Source organism: Belonocnema kinseyi, chromosome 5 (assembly GCF_010883055.1).
Source record: "Belonocnema kinseyi isolate 2016_QV_RU_SX_M_011 chromosome 5, B_treatae_v1, whole genome shotgun sequence".
NCBI lineage: Eukaryota > Metazoa > Arthropoda > Insecta > Hymenoptera > Cynipidae > Belonocnema > Belonocnema kinseyi.
Genome location: NC_046661.1, coordinates 52092121 through 52107458, shown reverse-complemented (window position 1 = coordinate 52107458; position 15338 = coordinate 52092121). Strand labels below are relative to the sequence as shown.

Genomic DNA, 15338 nt, shown 5'->3' with positions numbered 1-15338 from the left:
TATAGAATAGCTGGTATCCCCCTTTATTTCCTGGATTTTTTTCTCCAAAATCATACTACTGGTACATGAAATTGAAGTAGATTCGAGTGATTTGTTCAAAGAAAGCATTACAATTATTGTTAAAGTAGTCCGGCTACTGGGAAAGCCAGTCAAAGCTACGTCTATTAGTTTTGTTCTGAAATTTGCAGTTGAATACAAAATTTGGCCAGGATATCAATTACTAAATTATGTAACCAATTTTTATGCTGATCAATACAAATAAAATGTTTTTTAAATAATAATAAAATGCTGATTTGACTAGATTCTAGCTACATTTTTCACTCTTAGACTACATTTTGCTAAAATTAAGCTCAAATAACCTGGAAGCAAGTATAAATGAGCAGTAATTCAAATTTTTCATCATAACTTATGTCTGAAAAAAGTTCACCTGAAAGTATTCAACGTCTTTCAAAGCCATAATTAACCATTCATGGAGCCCGCGAAAGGCCTCCATAAGATCCCATGTTTTTTTTTACACGACTTTAAACAGTGATAATTCAAATTTTTACCTGGAAAGGTCCCCTAACAAAGGCAAACAAATTAGCTTGATAAACGAAACGCTGGAAGTTAGAGAAGGCCGATAAGCGTCAGGTATCGGAAAATAAATTAAGAACAATTTTTAAAAATAAATTTTTGAATTACTTTTGCTCTATCAGTCTAAAGACATTTTAAACTACATTCTCTAAAAATTGTATTAGAAAATCCTTCAAGCTAACTGACTGAGCAAGAGTTAAAGTGAAAAACGAAACGTAATTAATTTTTACAAAAAACCCAGTTTTTTGGTTATAATTAGAAAACTAAAAAAGCTACAACTTTCTGCCGGGGGAAAAAGATGCGCAATGAAATTCTACATCTAGATATATTCTCTAAAAATTGAAATTCGAAAATATTTAAGAAAGCTTCCAGGGGGCTTCCCACTCCCAGCGAAATAAGTTTGTGTGCCCTTTTCGACCCGGCAGCCCAATTTTAAAGATGTATTTTGATTTTTGCATAAGTGTTTTTATTATTGTTTTATGGAGTATAGAACAATTATTGAATACTAATAACATATCTTCATCATAAACAAATAATTTTAGATAGAATCTCCATCTTATACAGTGGAACAACGCATTTTTTGAAATAGGTTTTCAACAACAAAAAACGATTATTTCACTATTTCGTGTAAGTTTCAATGCATTGTAAGCTTAAATAAACTGGATTAATATATGTTGCGACAAATTTTATCCAGATTATACAAAGGATGCGCATGATAGACGATTGGAATTTAAATACGAATTATAACCTAATTTTTAGATCAGATTTTTAAATACTAAATATTTCATATGGGGTCATTCACAAACTGCGTGGTACGTTAAGGGTGGGGGGGGGGGGGGTCTGCCGAAATATCATTCTCCGCCTTAAAACCAATGGAAAAAGTATCACGCAGGGGAGCAGGTCAGAAGTTCCTGTAAAATCTATCACGTATTTTGTGAATATTTTTTACTCTGAATTGATTTTTGCTTCAAAATAAGTCTATTTAAGTTTAATTTTTCGAAAGTCACAATAAATAGAACAATAATTTTTTGTTCTTTTTTAGAAAAATATTTCTGTCGAACACTGTGTTTTTCAATGTATAATATGTAAATTTCATCTAAAAACCCTTTGTTTCCTATTAAGACTTATTTTTATTATATACTAAATACTTTAAACTCACAAAAAAACGTTAAAACACTTTCATGGACAAATTAAAATGCATCTTTAAAATAGTACCTATTCTTTCTAGTTAGAATTGTTGTCACCAGGTGGCGTATAACAATTTAACCATTTCCAATATAGCATACATATGTAAAATGTGGTTAAATGTTGCTTCGCTCGGGCGGCTAACTTCACATTCGTGAAGTCGTTCCTCGACCCGAGTCTTTCATACAATTTTTCATCATACCGATAATCGAAATTCGACTTGAAATGCCTGTGGGGCGGTTATCAAAAGTTGACTTTTCGATTGAGGTAAGAAGAAAAAAAGCATATAGTATCATATAGTTTATGATGAAATTTTTATCAGGAGGGTCTCTGCGGTTCAAAGGGGGACTATATCGGTAGAGAAAACGCAAATCACGTGGATCTTAATCGAGATTTTCCAGACCAATTTGACAGAAGTTTGAATAGTTTTGGGGGTGGCCATGACATAATAGATGGAAGACAAAATGAGACCATCGCTATGATGACTTGGATAGCGACGGAGCCCTTTGTTTTATCTGGCAATTTTCATGGAGGTACTGTTGTTGCCAGCTATCCTTATGATTCTGGGTAAGATTAAATTTTTAACTTTATAGTTTAATTTAAATAAAATAGACACTTCTGTTAAGTACGCCTAAAATATGAATTCCCATTTTCAGTATTTCTAAAAGCTGTTGCATAGAAAGCAAGTCTCCAGATGATGCGCTTTTTAAGCACCTTGCTCATACTTATGCCGATCATCATCCCACGATGCGGGAAGGAAACTCTTGCCCACCAGAACGTTTCCCCGGTGGAGTCACCAATGGTGCTTACTGGTAAACAGATTATTAGTTAAAATAAATAGATTCCTGTATAGGTTTGCGGAACGTGCTTCGATTCCGACTCTCCCATTCACCCCGGAAAGCCCGCCGCCTTTGGAAATTCGATAAAAAATTTATGGAAATTAACAAGATAAAATAAATTAAAAGACAATTAACTTAGATAATCAAAAGATAATAGTAGATTTTCGCGAACATAAATACATGTCCCCTTAATTGCTAGGTACGAAGTAAAAGGAGGGATGCAGGACTTTAATTATGCTAAATCAAATGCTTTCGAGATAACATTTGAAGTAAGCTGTTGCAAGTACCCAGAAGCGTCTGCAATGCCTGAACACTGGAATTTGAACAAAGAGTCTCTCCTTAAGTACCTCGAGCAAGCACACATTGGGATCAAAGGTAAAACTTGCCGTTATCTTATGAACTTTATCTAAAAATTCTAGAATAAAAAAGAGCTATAAAATGTTATTGCTTTTTCTAAAACAAAAAATATTCGAAATTTTAGGGTTGGTCGCAGACGAAGAGGGGCAACCGATTGAAGCAGCCAACATTGTCATCTCAGGAATCCATCATAATGTTTCGACTACCAGCCGCGGGGAATATTGGCGTCTCTTGCTCCCTGGAACCTACACTGTTTATGCAACCGCATGGGGGTATGTACAGCTTCTTAATCGAAAAAGTTATTGTGTAATGTCATTTGAAACTGAGTACTAAAATTGTTTTTTCATTTTGCAGTTACGGACCCAGCAAGCCAGTGGTTGTATCCGTCGATGAAGGTGACGCAATAATAGTAAATTTCACTCTGAAGCGCGAGCCATTTGCCGCACAAGGTAATTTCAAGATTGTTTAAAACGACACCGATTTATATCCTTTTATAGTAAAAAGCATCAAGTTGGATTTTAAAACTAACATTAAAGTCGCTTTTGATACTAGTTGAAAGTTGCAGAGTCCGAGTTAAAGCAACTGCAGATTTTTATTCAAATCTTTTTCAGGTTGAATTTTTGTTTTTGGGCTGATCTTTTTACATTTGTACTCTGCAATTTTCACTTGTATAAGAAATTCTACTCTCAGCGAGAACCTTTGCGTTTGCGAACTCATGCCGCACTGAACAATACTAAGATCATATTGATCAACGATTGACTTTTAAAAATTCGAGATTTATTATCACTTTCCAGTATTACGTTAGTTTTACGAAAAATAATTTGTTAATTTCTTAGGGATGGGTCACTTTTGAAAACTGAATTAAGCAAAGACAAGTAAAGAATGCAAAAACCTTTTCTATTCTCATGGGTGTCTAAAAAACTATCTCAGATTTTATGCTGTTGATTTATTTTCTACTGCTGAGATTACCGAATCCCTTAAAATTACTCAGCTACCACGACTGAATCATTTATTTTGGTTATTTTTTTATTTAGGTTGATACTTTTATTGATTGGCCCAATCGTTACGTTATTTAAATTCTTTTGATGAAAAAACCTTTTCCCGTGAGTTTCTAATGATTTATTCGGAATTACGCTTCATCGGGAATGGATATAACAGGACGTTAAAAATTTAAATAAACCAAAGATAAGGCAAAAGTATGTAATTTGAAGCACAAACCTGCAATCTTACGACATGCATTACGTCTAATACTGAACTAATATAATGGAACGTTAACAATTTAGTTTGTTTTGATAAAGTTTGGTGATTCGACGTGATTTACTCTTAATTCTAAATGAGTATGATAGAGCGTTGATAATTAAGGCGGGGGTTTTTTTTTGGCAGTCGATTGTAAATTAAAAATCCACTTGAATCGAAATCCTAGCTGATCCTTTTTTTAAGGTAAGGAGATTTTTACTTTTTTATCTAGATATTTCAAACGAATGGACGAAAAATAATCAAGTTGTTCCAATTATGGTGTGTGTGTGTGTGTCTTACACTTAATAAAGCGATATTCTTTCCACAATATCTAACAAGATAAATATCAGGGCGCTTTTTTTAACGTGGTATGCCGTGTAGGACTACTCCACGATGAAATTACTAACATCGTACTTGCAATAGTAAGATTAATAAAAAAATGAAATTAAAAATAACAAGTATATTTCTATATATGCTGAGAACAAAAGGTAACTAATTCGTCTAAGCCTTCAGCAATAAAAATGATTTTCTTTTCATTTTTTGTATTCAAAGTTACCCTCATTTTAGAACCCATAGTATTTAAGATAATATCACCATCGATCGTGTTTTCATCGGACTTTCTTTTTTTGAAAATTGATGTTACTACTTGATTTTGTTGCATACCTTTGCCTATTTTTTGAAAACAATTAATGCAAATATTCAGAAGTTCTCTTTTTAGTATTATTTCTATCTATTGTAGTGTGAAAACTGCGTATGTGACATTTGTCCATAATTACTTTAGAATTACTTTTAAACCGCGCAGTTAGACATATATTACAATCAGAAGTTGTTTTGGTTTCTTTTGGTAACTAAACATCTTCATAACAGGAAATTTAGAATTTGACATGTCAAATTGTTCGTTTACATGCTTTTTAATAAAATCAGCAAGATTGTCAGTAATTGAAAACTCTAACGTTTACGATTGCCAAAAACCATTTTTTTTACCACGTGATGCGCATACTTCACGAAGTAATAGTAAGGAGAAAACACGCTAATGCATGTGTGGCGGCAAAGCATGGCATCTTTTTCGGATTAGATGGGGGGGGGGGGGGCTTTCACAGCGTGTGAGTGGAATATCTGCAAAAGTAATTTATAGGTTAAGTGGTGCCGATTGAAATGATGTCATTTTCGTCACATTAATAATATTCGTTGTAATAGTTTTGTAGATTATGTGTGTTATACGAGATGTAAGAAAAAACACGAATGTGAGATACAAGGCTGGTTGGAAGGTGGTCCCAGCAGTATTGGCAATATTTCAATTCTTAAAAAACGTAGTTATTTAGTAAGAAACACAAAAGTTTCATCTCCTTACTATTTCGTTATGCACGAAATCTCGGATTTGATCTAGAACGGCTAGGTACCGATAACTTGCGCCACATAGCGGTGGTTTTTATAACTCATTTTTGAAATATTTATGTAATCAATATTCTATATTGCGATTAATCTTTTATTATTTTATATATATATATATATATATATATATGTATGCGTTTTTCACAGCGGAGAGAGACTACCTGATACCTGAGAGAGCGGTCGTCGAGTGAGCTTCGCACTCGGCGGTTAAACGCGCATGCGCGACGTTGGTTCCTGTCTCCAGCTCACTTTCTTAAACGTAGGATATATGCGTAAACCAGGTGCCCAAAAAGTATCACTTGTCTCTTCGCAGGGAATAAAACGCGCAGTTTACAGCAGGGTAGGCAAAAAAGTAAAAAAAATTCCTTATCATAAAAAAAGGATCAGCTAGGATTTCGATTAAAGTGTATTTTTAATGTACAATCGACTGCCAACAAAACCCTGCTTTCCGTGTTTATTGGTATCTTAAGTCAACCGGTTTATCCTTCAAGGGAGGTGTGTATGATAATTTGATTCACGCGCATCCTGAGCACTAAAATGCACAGCATTCGTGCTATTACTAGTTATAATCCATAAACGTTACATGCAATAAAATGAAATGGACAAAAAATAATCAAGATATGCTTTCGTCATCATCGGAGTGACGAGAAACGACTTTTCTCATACGTCCACGTTCTCTGCGAGCTAGATGCTCCTTGAAAGAATTCTTTCTCACGTTCATGTTTTGTTGATCCTTAGTTTTTGTTCCTCAATCAGTGCATCCGGTTCTTCGACTTCAGTCAAAATTGGCTTCTTCCTGCCTTTTCGCCCTCTTGACAAAATTGGATATTGGAAATTGAGACATGAGAATGATGGTTGTGCAGAATTAAAAGAACAGTATTTGCAGCTGAAGTCTGAGAGTAGCTTTGAAAATGTTTTAAAAACAACAAAAAGTCATCAGAAATCATCCAACCTCTTTTGTTTGCTCTTCCGACGCTCCGATTAGTGCGCTGGACAAAAAATGAGGTTAATGTATTCCCGGAAAGACAAAAAACGGTGGTATAACTATTCGCTCCTTCCAAGAAAGCGGCATGTCCAAGTCCACTTTTCTCACTTATTCGAAACCCAATTTTCGATTTTCCTTTGTCGAAAGTCCAAAACAAATATCTGATGCTTCCAAAATTTAATTCACTAACGCTCGTTCCTGTTAATTATCGAGTAGGTTGAAAATAAGGAGAGGGATCAGTATTGCTGATTAGGTTATGTCACACCTATTCTTTTAATATTCTAAATTCCGACAAAAGGAGATGGGTTTTTAAATCAAGAATAATTCTTAAAACCAGGGCACTATCAGACAATCCAAAAAATTAACTTTGATATTTATTTGTACAATAAGATTGATTAAAAACTTACAACGTGTGAAATTAGTAAATCTTTCGTTTCCGTAAAAATAACCACAATGTTGCCATTTTAATTCCCGCAAACTCAACACAAGAAGCAAAATTAAACTAACATTTAAAAATTCATAATTGTTGGTAGTGCGACAAACAATTAGGAGACGGCTGAGCTTCATGTGCAGAACACGTGTGGAGTAAAATTTACTTTATTTTCGATAATAAATAGTTTTAATGTGACCTTCTCGCCAGAGAACGACTGTCGATCGCGACAAGAAGGGCAAGAGTGAGTTTTTTATACGACAGCGGAACACGACAAAATCGAGTTTTACAAATCGAAGTTCGTCGCCCAAACAGCGTCGTCACCGAGATCACGTGAGCAGATATTGCAGTCTAAGCGAGTTCGCAGGCTCGTAAGTGTTCGGAAGTGCACCCCGGTTCATGGTCACGTTTACCTTATTTAGGCCGTCTTGAGTTCTTGCAGCCGATTTAAATTACATATCATATGGGTCTATAGCGAGAGGAAATTTGGGCGTTTTTACTCACGAGATACATGTCTGGTTTCGACCAACACAAATCTCTATTCCTTTGTAAGAGTTTGGGTAGGTGATTACTCGCGTGTCAGAGTAGGGACTTCATTACCGGAGTGACACTTACTGTCAGGGTCCTTTTGGGGTGACTGAGTTTAGAAATTACTACTTATGAACCTTACGATGAAAAAGAATCGGCTCTAGATTTTTAACTCAAAATAATAATGATACTTAACACTAGAAAGACCAAGGCTTTTTTAGGTGTACATGAAATATCGTGGTAATTATGTTAGTCACTATAAAATGGAACGAACGCGGTACATTTCTCCAGAAAGGACTAAAATTCACGAAAGCAACTCGGTCTGGGTCTAAAAGTTAAGGAATAGCAAGAGCTAGAAGAAGCAATGGGTCAAAATTACCCATCTCGGTAGTTCTAGGGCAGACATGCCCAACGTGGAGAAATTCCCGCCTGCCACACATGTTTTGGGCTTATCACTATTTCGCTGGAGAGCGAGAGTGGTGGTAGACGCGTGCCTAGATGCCCTCTTCTCCGACCCAAGCAGCACCGCAGATACGAAATATCTGTTAGGGTGCTAGGGGCGACTAACTTTTCAATATGAATTTGTAATAGTGATTAGAGTTTTAATTATTTTCTTTTGGCATTTTTACATTTATTGACAATAAATGTAATTAAAAAGAGAATTGTACAAAGTTTTTCTTTTTTGTACAAATGCACATTATTGAGTATTTTAGTATCGCCGTTTTTTACATTGTGCATATGATGTATAGAAATGTTGGGTGATACTTTTAACAGTATAAAAATTTATTAACATCATACACAAGATGAATGTTGAAAGTTTGCAGACGTCAGTTTGCAAGAAGTTTTTGTTGAGATTAGTTCATTCGAAAAATGCAGTTGTAAATACTTTGAATGTGCAAAAGCAATATTCTTAAATTTTCAAAAGTATCAGACAACCACAATTGTAATATTAAAATATTGAATAATGTTAAATAAATAAATACTTTGCACAATTCTCCTTTGTATTACATTATTTGAAAATATATGTAAATGTATTGATTAATAGTATTATAATTTCTACATTAATAATATTGATAATATTACGTGTATGCATAGGGAAAACATTATATGTTTAAAAGCATATACATATTTATATGTCATATAATTTCATTTTACAATACACATTAACAAAAGATATTAAAATATAATATGATTAATATTTTTATAAATATGTGTTTTCACAACATGTCATGCTTTTCTTTGTTAATACTTTAAGTAGTGTATAGTGGTGTATATACGTCGTGAACTGGGTGGGCCTAAACTGCGGATGACGTGAAGACACGTCATGAAGGAAAGTTCTCGATGAATTGACAAATTTCATTGAAAATTGGTACTAAGGGGTTATTTGGGCCGCTGAATACGAATTTCAGGTCAACATTTAAATTTTCGAAATGGCTGATCCAATGTGGTAACCAGAAATTTTGAAAAATCCCATGAGCTGGCGGATTTGAATGAAAATTGGTATTTGGGGGTTATTGGGGTCTCTGAATACGAATTTGAGGTCAAATTTCGAAATGGCTGATCCAATGTGGCGACCAAAAATTGTGAAAAATCTAATAAGTTTATGGATTTGTATAAAAATTGGTACTAGGGGTTTATTTGGGTCGCTGAATACGAATTCAAGTAACCCCCTGGTACAAATTTTTATCCAAATCCGTCCAGTAGAACGTCCCGCCCATTTGGGCCTACTTTGCGATTTTCGGTCTGCGCAGTGTAGGGGTTAATAAAAATACCCACATTTGTCCTCACTGAAGAGGCCTGACTTACACAAGTCATAAATGTTTATAAACACAGGTTGGGTGAGACTGGTGAGAAAGGTTGAAGTCAACGACGGTTTACCCTTTCGTAGGGGGATCAGGTTTCCCTAACCGTTTACGACTACGATGGCGGCCTCTACTCGAAGCTGGCGGGACAGGTTCGATCATTCAAATTTATAATCTTGTAATCCGCTGAATATCTGTCTTCTCTTTTTACAATATTGCCGGCTTACGGATTGGACTCTGTACGAAGGTATGAAATAATAAAGGAAGAAGAAAAGTAAATGAAATGCTTCTACAAATGCCATGAGTGTTTCTTTATGATGTTTTATAGTGCTGACCCTAGCTCTAATGTCTTACGCGGGTTATGATTTAAACGTCAAAGAATGTAGAACTAAGGCGGTTTCAAGCAACGGGCGAAACATATCCTGTTATGAAGAATATTTCACAGTGATGTAAAAGTATCGCGATTTAATGAAAGCAATTCATACTTAGAAAGTCAAGTTGAACAATGGAGGCAAGAAGCAATGCTACAGATCGAGTGAATTCAAAGTGAATTGGGTGGTTCAGAGTGAAGTGAACTGTATTAATTATAAAATCATTTATGGTACACAATGGAGCAGCTTCTTAACCCTCAGGGTACGGACTATAATAAAGTCCCGATCCATACGGACATGGGTTAGCCTAACCCGGCAACTTTTATTAACTGTACGTCAGTCTGTAATTGATCAATCGAAACGTTCTTTTTTTTTAAATAATCGTAAATTTTCTCAGAAATACAAGGATTCAATTAGATTTGCGATATTTTTACAATAAAAAAAACTTTAGTAGATAATTTAAAAATGTTTCAATCAATTTCCTAAAAAAAAGTTTTTTTTTTTTAACTGCTCATATTTTTATCATCAAATAATATATCAACATTTTGTAGGTAACTGTTGGATAGATGAAGAGTTGAACTTTAAAACGGTATGATTACTTTTCCGATTGACTTCAAAAAGTAAATTTTTTTGAAGGTTTGAAAATAGGCATTTTTTTCTGTATCAAAAAAGGTTACTGGATACATTTATTATAGATGTCGTAAAAAGAAAAATTATAAAGCAAAAGATATTCAGGCAATGAATCATATGGGTAGAAATAATAATTAATATTATAAATTGTTTATATTAAATTTTTTTTATTAAATAATTGTCAAAACTGCAACAATTTGGATAAAGTTGATAAAAAAGATTCGAACATGATACAATTGAACGCTAGTACAAAAAAATTGATAAAAACCTGAGTTTTAGAATGAATGTCAACTTATAAACTATTACAATTCATTTTCCGCATTCGCAGCACAACTTTGCCACATGTTCTTTGCACATTGGTTTATCAAATCGTAAGCATTTGTAAAATGTCTTGCGGTCAAGAGAGCTAGGACACAAACTACAGCGTTTCTGTTTTGACATTTTGTTATTAACAAATTCATACCTGATATCCATTTCTTCTGGCACATCGCGAGCATCCAAAAACTCGTCGATCAAACTACGTAAAGTTACGCGCAAAGTGGGTACTGCTAATCTTCTTAACAACAGCGGCTTTACTAGCTGCATTGATAATTCCATAATATAAACCATTCTTTTCATAGCGGCATTACCTTCATTTAAGTTGTAGAGAATGAAAGAATTTACACTAGCTTGATCTAACATACCATAAAACATTCTCAATGGCCATCTAAACGTTTTCCTAGCAGTTGTGTACTGATGGCATTGTTGATCGAAACTGTCGGTGCTACCCTTAGTTTTATTGTAGAATAGTATTATTTCTGGCTTGCCTGAAGCTTCATCTATTTTGCCAGATCGATGCAACGTTGATAAGACCAATACAATTTTCTTTTTTTCGGATTGTATGAAACTAAAGTTTTGTTGTCACAGTAGCCAAACTGAATTTTAGGACCACCCTTTGATATAGTTTTGAAGCAAGCAGGAATTTCTCTTTGATTTTTATTTATCGTTCCCACTAATTTTAAAGAAAAATCTTTTTTCATCATTTCAAAAAGTGAAAATGATGAAAACCAGTTGTCGCAAATAATATTTCGTTCTGTATTATGAATAGGTTGACTAAGTTCTCTTACATAGTATGTAGGAATTGGTTCACCTTCTGATCTATCAGTAACAGTTCCACGGTAAGGTATCGCATTTATCATATAATGAGTATATGCATCATTCATTGATACAATTTTTATGCCATACTTATCTGGTTTTGATGGAATATACATTTTGAAAATGCATCTACCCCGATAGGAAAGCAACTGTTCGTCAATAGTAATATATGATCCTGGCTCGTAATTTTTTATACAATTTTCTATGAACAAATCCCAAATTTCTGTAATATGTGTAAAACGATCAGTAGCTTTCCTTTCAGCTCGGGTATTTTTGTCATCAAAACGCAAACAGTCTAGAAGGAATGTGAATCGATTTCTCTGCATCGTTGCTTTGAATAAAGGCATGCAATGAATGCCCTACCAGTTGATTGTTTTGCTTTTATTTATTTCATGTACTCCAGCATAATATAACAAACCAAAAACAGCTTTCAACTCAATTACATCTGTAACTTTATGGACAGTTAAATCAATGTTTACTTGTTTTTCGTTTAAAATATCAATCTGTCTGTTTATTTCCTCATTCGTATGCTTCACAATTTTGTCTAAGATGTCATCAGTAAACCAAACACTCCACGCCTCAAGTGGCGTTTTGGCATTCATTGCATTACCTTTAGTAGAAGGCTCATATTCAACGGCTGATCGCCTACCTCTCTGCTCCGGCGCATTGAGAGACCATTTGTGCCCACTTTTGGAGCGCAGGTAAGCCGGACGTCCGCGTTTGCGCGTGGGGCCGCCAGGTGTTGCGTCTGTTGGCAGCTCCTCCCCTTCTTCCTCCGAGTCTTGATCTGCATCACTACTAATAGCATCGGTTTCCGACGTGTGGGAACTTTCAACTTCTACATCATCGGCGTCATCTGTGTCACTGCCGTGATCCGTCACATCACGACTGTCTTCGTCTTCACGATACAGCCCTTCGAGAATTACAGCATTCCGAGCTCTCCGACGCGTTATCATCTTTAAAAAAAATCAATTATTAAAAAACTGAATATTCATTCATAATTGTTGAACATATTGAAAATAATGTAAATATACATACCATTAGACTCTAGTAAACAAAAAGTAGATAAAGCAGCGCCTTACATTCCAATATGACGCCACACTCAAAAACCGCGCCTTGCGCTGCACGCTATTTATTGCACTAGTAGTTTGTGTTTCATAACTTTTTTTGGACAGACATAGATCATACCGATGATATGCAGATCAAATCAGATAATATTTATATTTTTAAAACACCGGATTTTCTTATGTTCGGTACCGACTTGGTGAAAACTACCCGACATTCAATTTCAATACCACACAGTTCAGGCAGTAAGCGTCGACTGATGCTGCCAACTGATTTCAAGACTCTCTCTACCCCAAACTTTTTTCCCCCACCGGTCCGAATCCACTCCCTTCGCTTATTCCAAAATGCTGCCATTTTGAAAATCCACCCGGGTTACGCTAACCCAGCCCCTACCCTGAGGGTTAAAAGTCACAGTAATTTTTATTACAATCAATAAGACATCAAATGGTCTCCAAACAGATAACACGCCAATTCTCATGCATAATTAATGTTTAAATTGCATTTTTAAAGTTAGGCATGATTAACTTTTTAAAATGAGTCATCTGGCTATTATCGAATTATATAATAATAATTATAATTGATCATTTGAATTGATTTTCGAGAACAAGAACCATAAGTTATTTCCACGTATTTAACCAGTGCAACCCCTATCCGCATTGGTTCCCTATCTTTTAGCTCACCATACCTCAATTTTTCTTTTTTCCTATGGTATTAGCGGTAAAATAAGTAGCCACTTAATTAGCCTCTGGTTCTATGATTTTAAACTCAAAAATATTTTCCATTAATTCTTCTTCGGTCCCAATTTTATCGTCCTTCATTAAATCTTCACTGCTTTTGTTGTTTTCTTGAGAAAAAATTGTCATTTTCGAGGATAAGAATCATAAGTTACTTCCAGGTTACTTCCAGTTACTTCCTTCAACTCGCCATATCGCATTTGTTAATTTTTTCATTTTTCTACAGTAACATGATACCCCCCGAACAATAAAAGAAAAGATTAAAAACAATAGATGGTTATTATATCAGGGGAATGATCAATGATGATTCTTGACCGCGTTCGAGGGAGAAATTCAAGAACCGGAAACTGAAGTGTCCGTGCGAAGGGATGGGAACCAAAGGTCTCGTGGATCGTATCCGAAAAAATAAAAAGCGCGAAGAACTCGTTCGAAAGTCACCACCCAAGGGTAGTAACTCCCGAAACGAGCCCTAATCCTAGGTCGTTCAGTCGACAGCCCGGTGGCTGTCAACCGCCGGTCCTAGGCGAAAACGAGCGAAAGAACAATACGCAATCGCGCCACGCACTACCGATGATTGAATCGGATTTTCCGACAGTGCCGCACCAATTTTGGTAATCCGACAGACGCTCCACTAACCTGTCGTGTCGCCTTGGTAAATACCTCCGTTGTCTCTTGATGGGACATCCCGAAGAACCTTTGAAGTCCACGATGGTAGAAATCCTGGAGAACCTCCGGCGTTCTCGATGGTGGTTAAGTCCTGGGTGATCCTGGGTGACGTCGTCTGAAGATTCTTGCAGAGTCTGGATGCTAAACGGGACTTGGCTCCGAAGGTTATTTAGGGGGAAAGTAATGTTAAAATAAAGGAGGAAAATAAAGTTTAATTAAAAGGAGGTGAGAAACTGAGTAAATAAAAGCCTGGTATTTAAAAGTAACAAAAGAAGTGAATTAAATTTAATATTAAAGGTTAGTGTACAATTTACAGGGGATTGTTCGAGGCAGCGCAGGGTCCCCCGTGGCCCGCTGCGCTCCTCGATCGAGGTGGTACTGATCAGCCAGTGCTTGTAACGAGTGCCCCGAGCTCTTCTACGCATACGTCACGCTCGTTCTCTGGTTCGTTGCTGTTCACGCGCAATTTGAAATGCTAAAAAATAACATTTTTATTGTTTATTATGAATAATGTCATTTTAACTTATATAAATGTTTATTTGGCCGATATATAATTTTTTGTATTAATTAATATAATTCTATTGTAAGTCAAGACTGTCAATGCATTTTAATATTTTAATCAACTTTAAATAACAAAATTTTTGAATAATGAAAAATATGAAAGAAAAATACAAGTGGGTATCAAAGGATATTTTTTATTTATACAGTATGCACTTAATTTTTTTTTTGTTATCAAGATTCATTAATATTTGTCTAATAAAAATTTATATAAGTTAAAATGACATTCATAATGAACAATAAACATGTTTTTTTTTAGCATTTCAAATTGCGCGCGAATAGCAACGAATCAGAGACCGAGCGCGACGCATGCGTAGAAGAGTTCGAGGCACTCGTTACGAGCACTGTGAGTAGCGTGCTGCCGATCTTCCGTAGTTCTTAAAACGCTCCTCTCACCCACTGGAATACGGCGAGAATTTTCTGCCTCCGGTTCGCAAGAATTCTGTCACCTAAGATGGTTGAAGCTTACGCGGAAATCGAATGGCAATTATAAGCTTGAGATCGCAATCCTCCAATTTCGGAGTACAAGTCGGTCGGCTTATTCTCGAAAGTCGGAAAGCTGGAATCCCAAACCACGCTTGAGAATTAAAACGATGGTCGTTAAAATGTGAAATATATCAAACAGCGGCCAAGTCTATCATGATCGGCATAACTGGTGATAAAACCTATTTAATATTCGCTGCGTCTTTCCTTTAAACAATTGAACAAGAATTTTACACGTCATCTCTTCCCAGCTCTCGGGTATAAAAGATTATGGGTGATTCCATGCAGGATTTACATTCAAAATTTTAATTGACGCGAATTATTTTTTTTAATATTCTTTGATGAAAAATAAAAGACACGTATTTTTTTA

General features: G+C 35.3%; 1 protein-coding gene across 3 annotated transcripts in view; it reads left to right on the top strand.

Annotated features, from left to right (window-relative positions):
* LOC117173240 (carboxypeptidase D-like) overlaps positions 1-15338 on the top strand; it is a 43086-nt gene that overhangs the window by 3827 nt on the left and 23921 nt on the right. For all 3 annotated transcript variants that reach the window (XM_033361703.1, XM_033361702.1, XM_033361701.1), the window contains exons 3-7: positions 2081-2325; positions 2415-2570; positions 2797-2972; positions 3079-3226; positions 3309-3403. In XM_033361703.1, coding sequence (XP_033217594.1) covers positions 2081-2325; positions 2415-2570; positions 2797-2972; positions 3079-3226; positions 3309-3403 — 820 coding nt within the window. The remainder of the gene's footprint in view (positions 1-2080; positions 2326-2414; positions 2571-2796; positions 2973-3078; positions 3227-3308; positions 3404-15338) is intronic.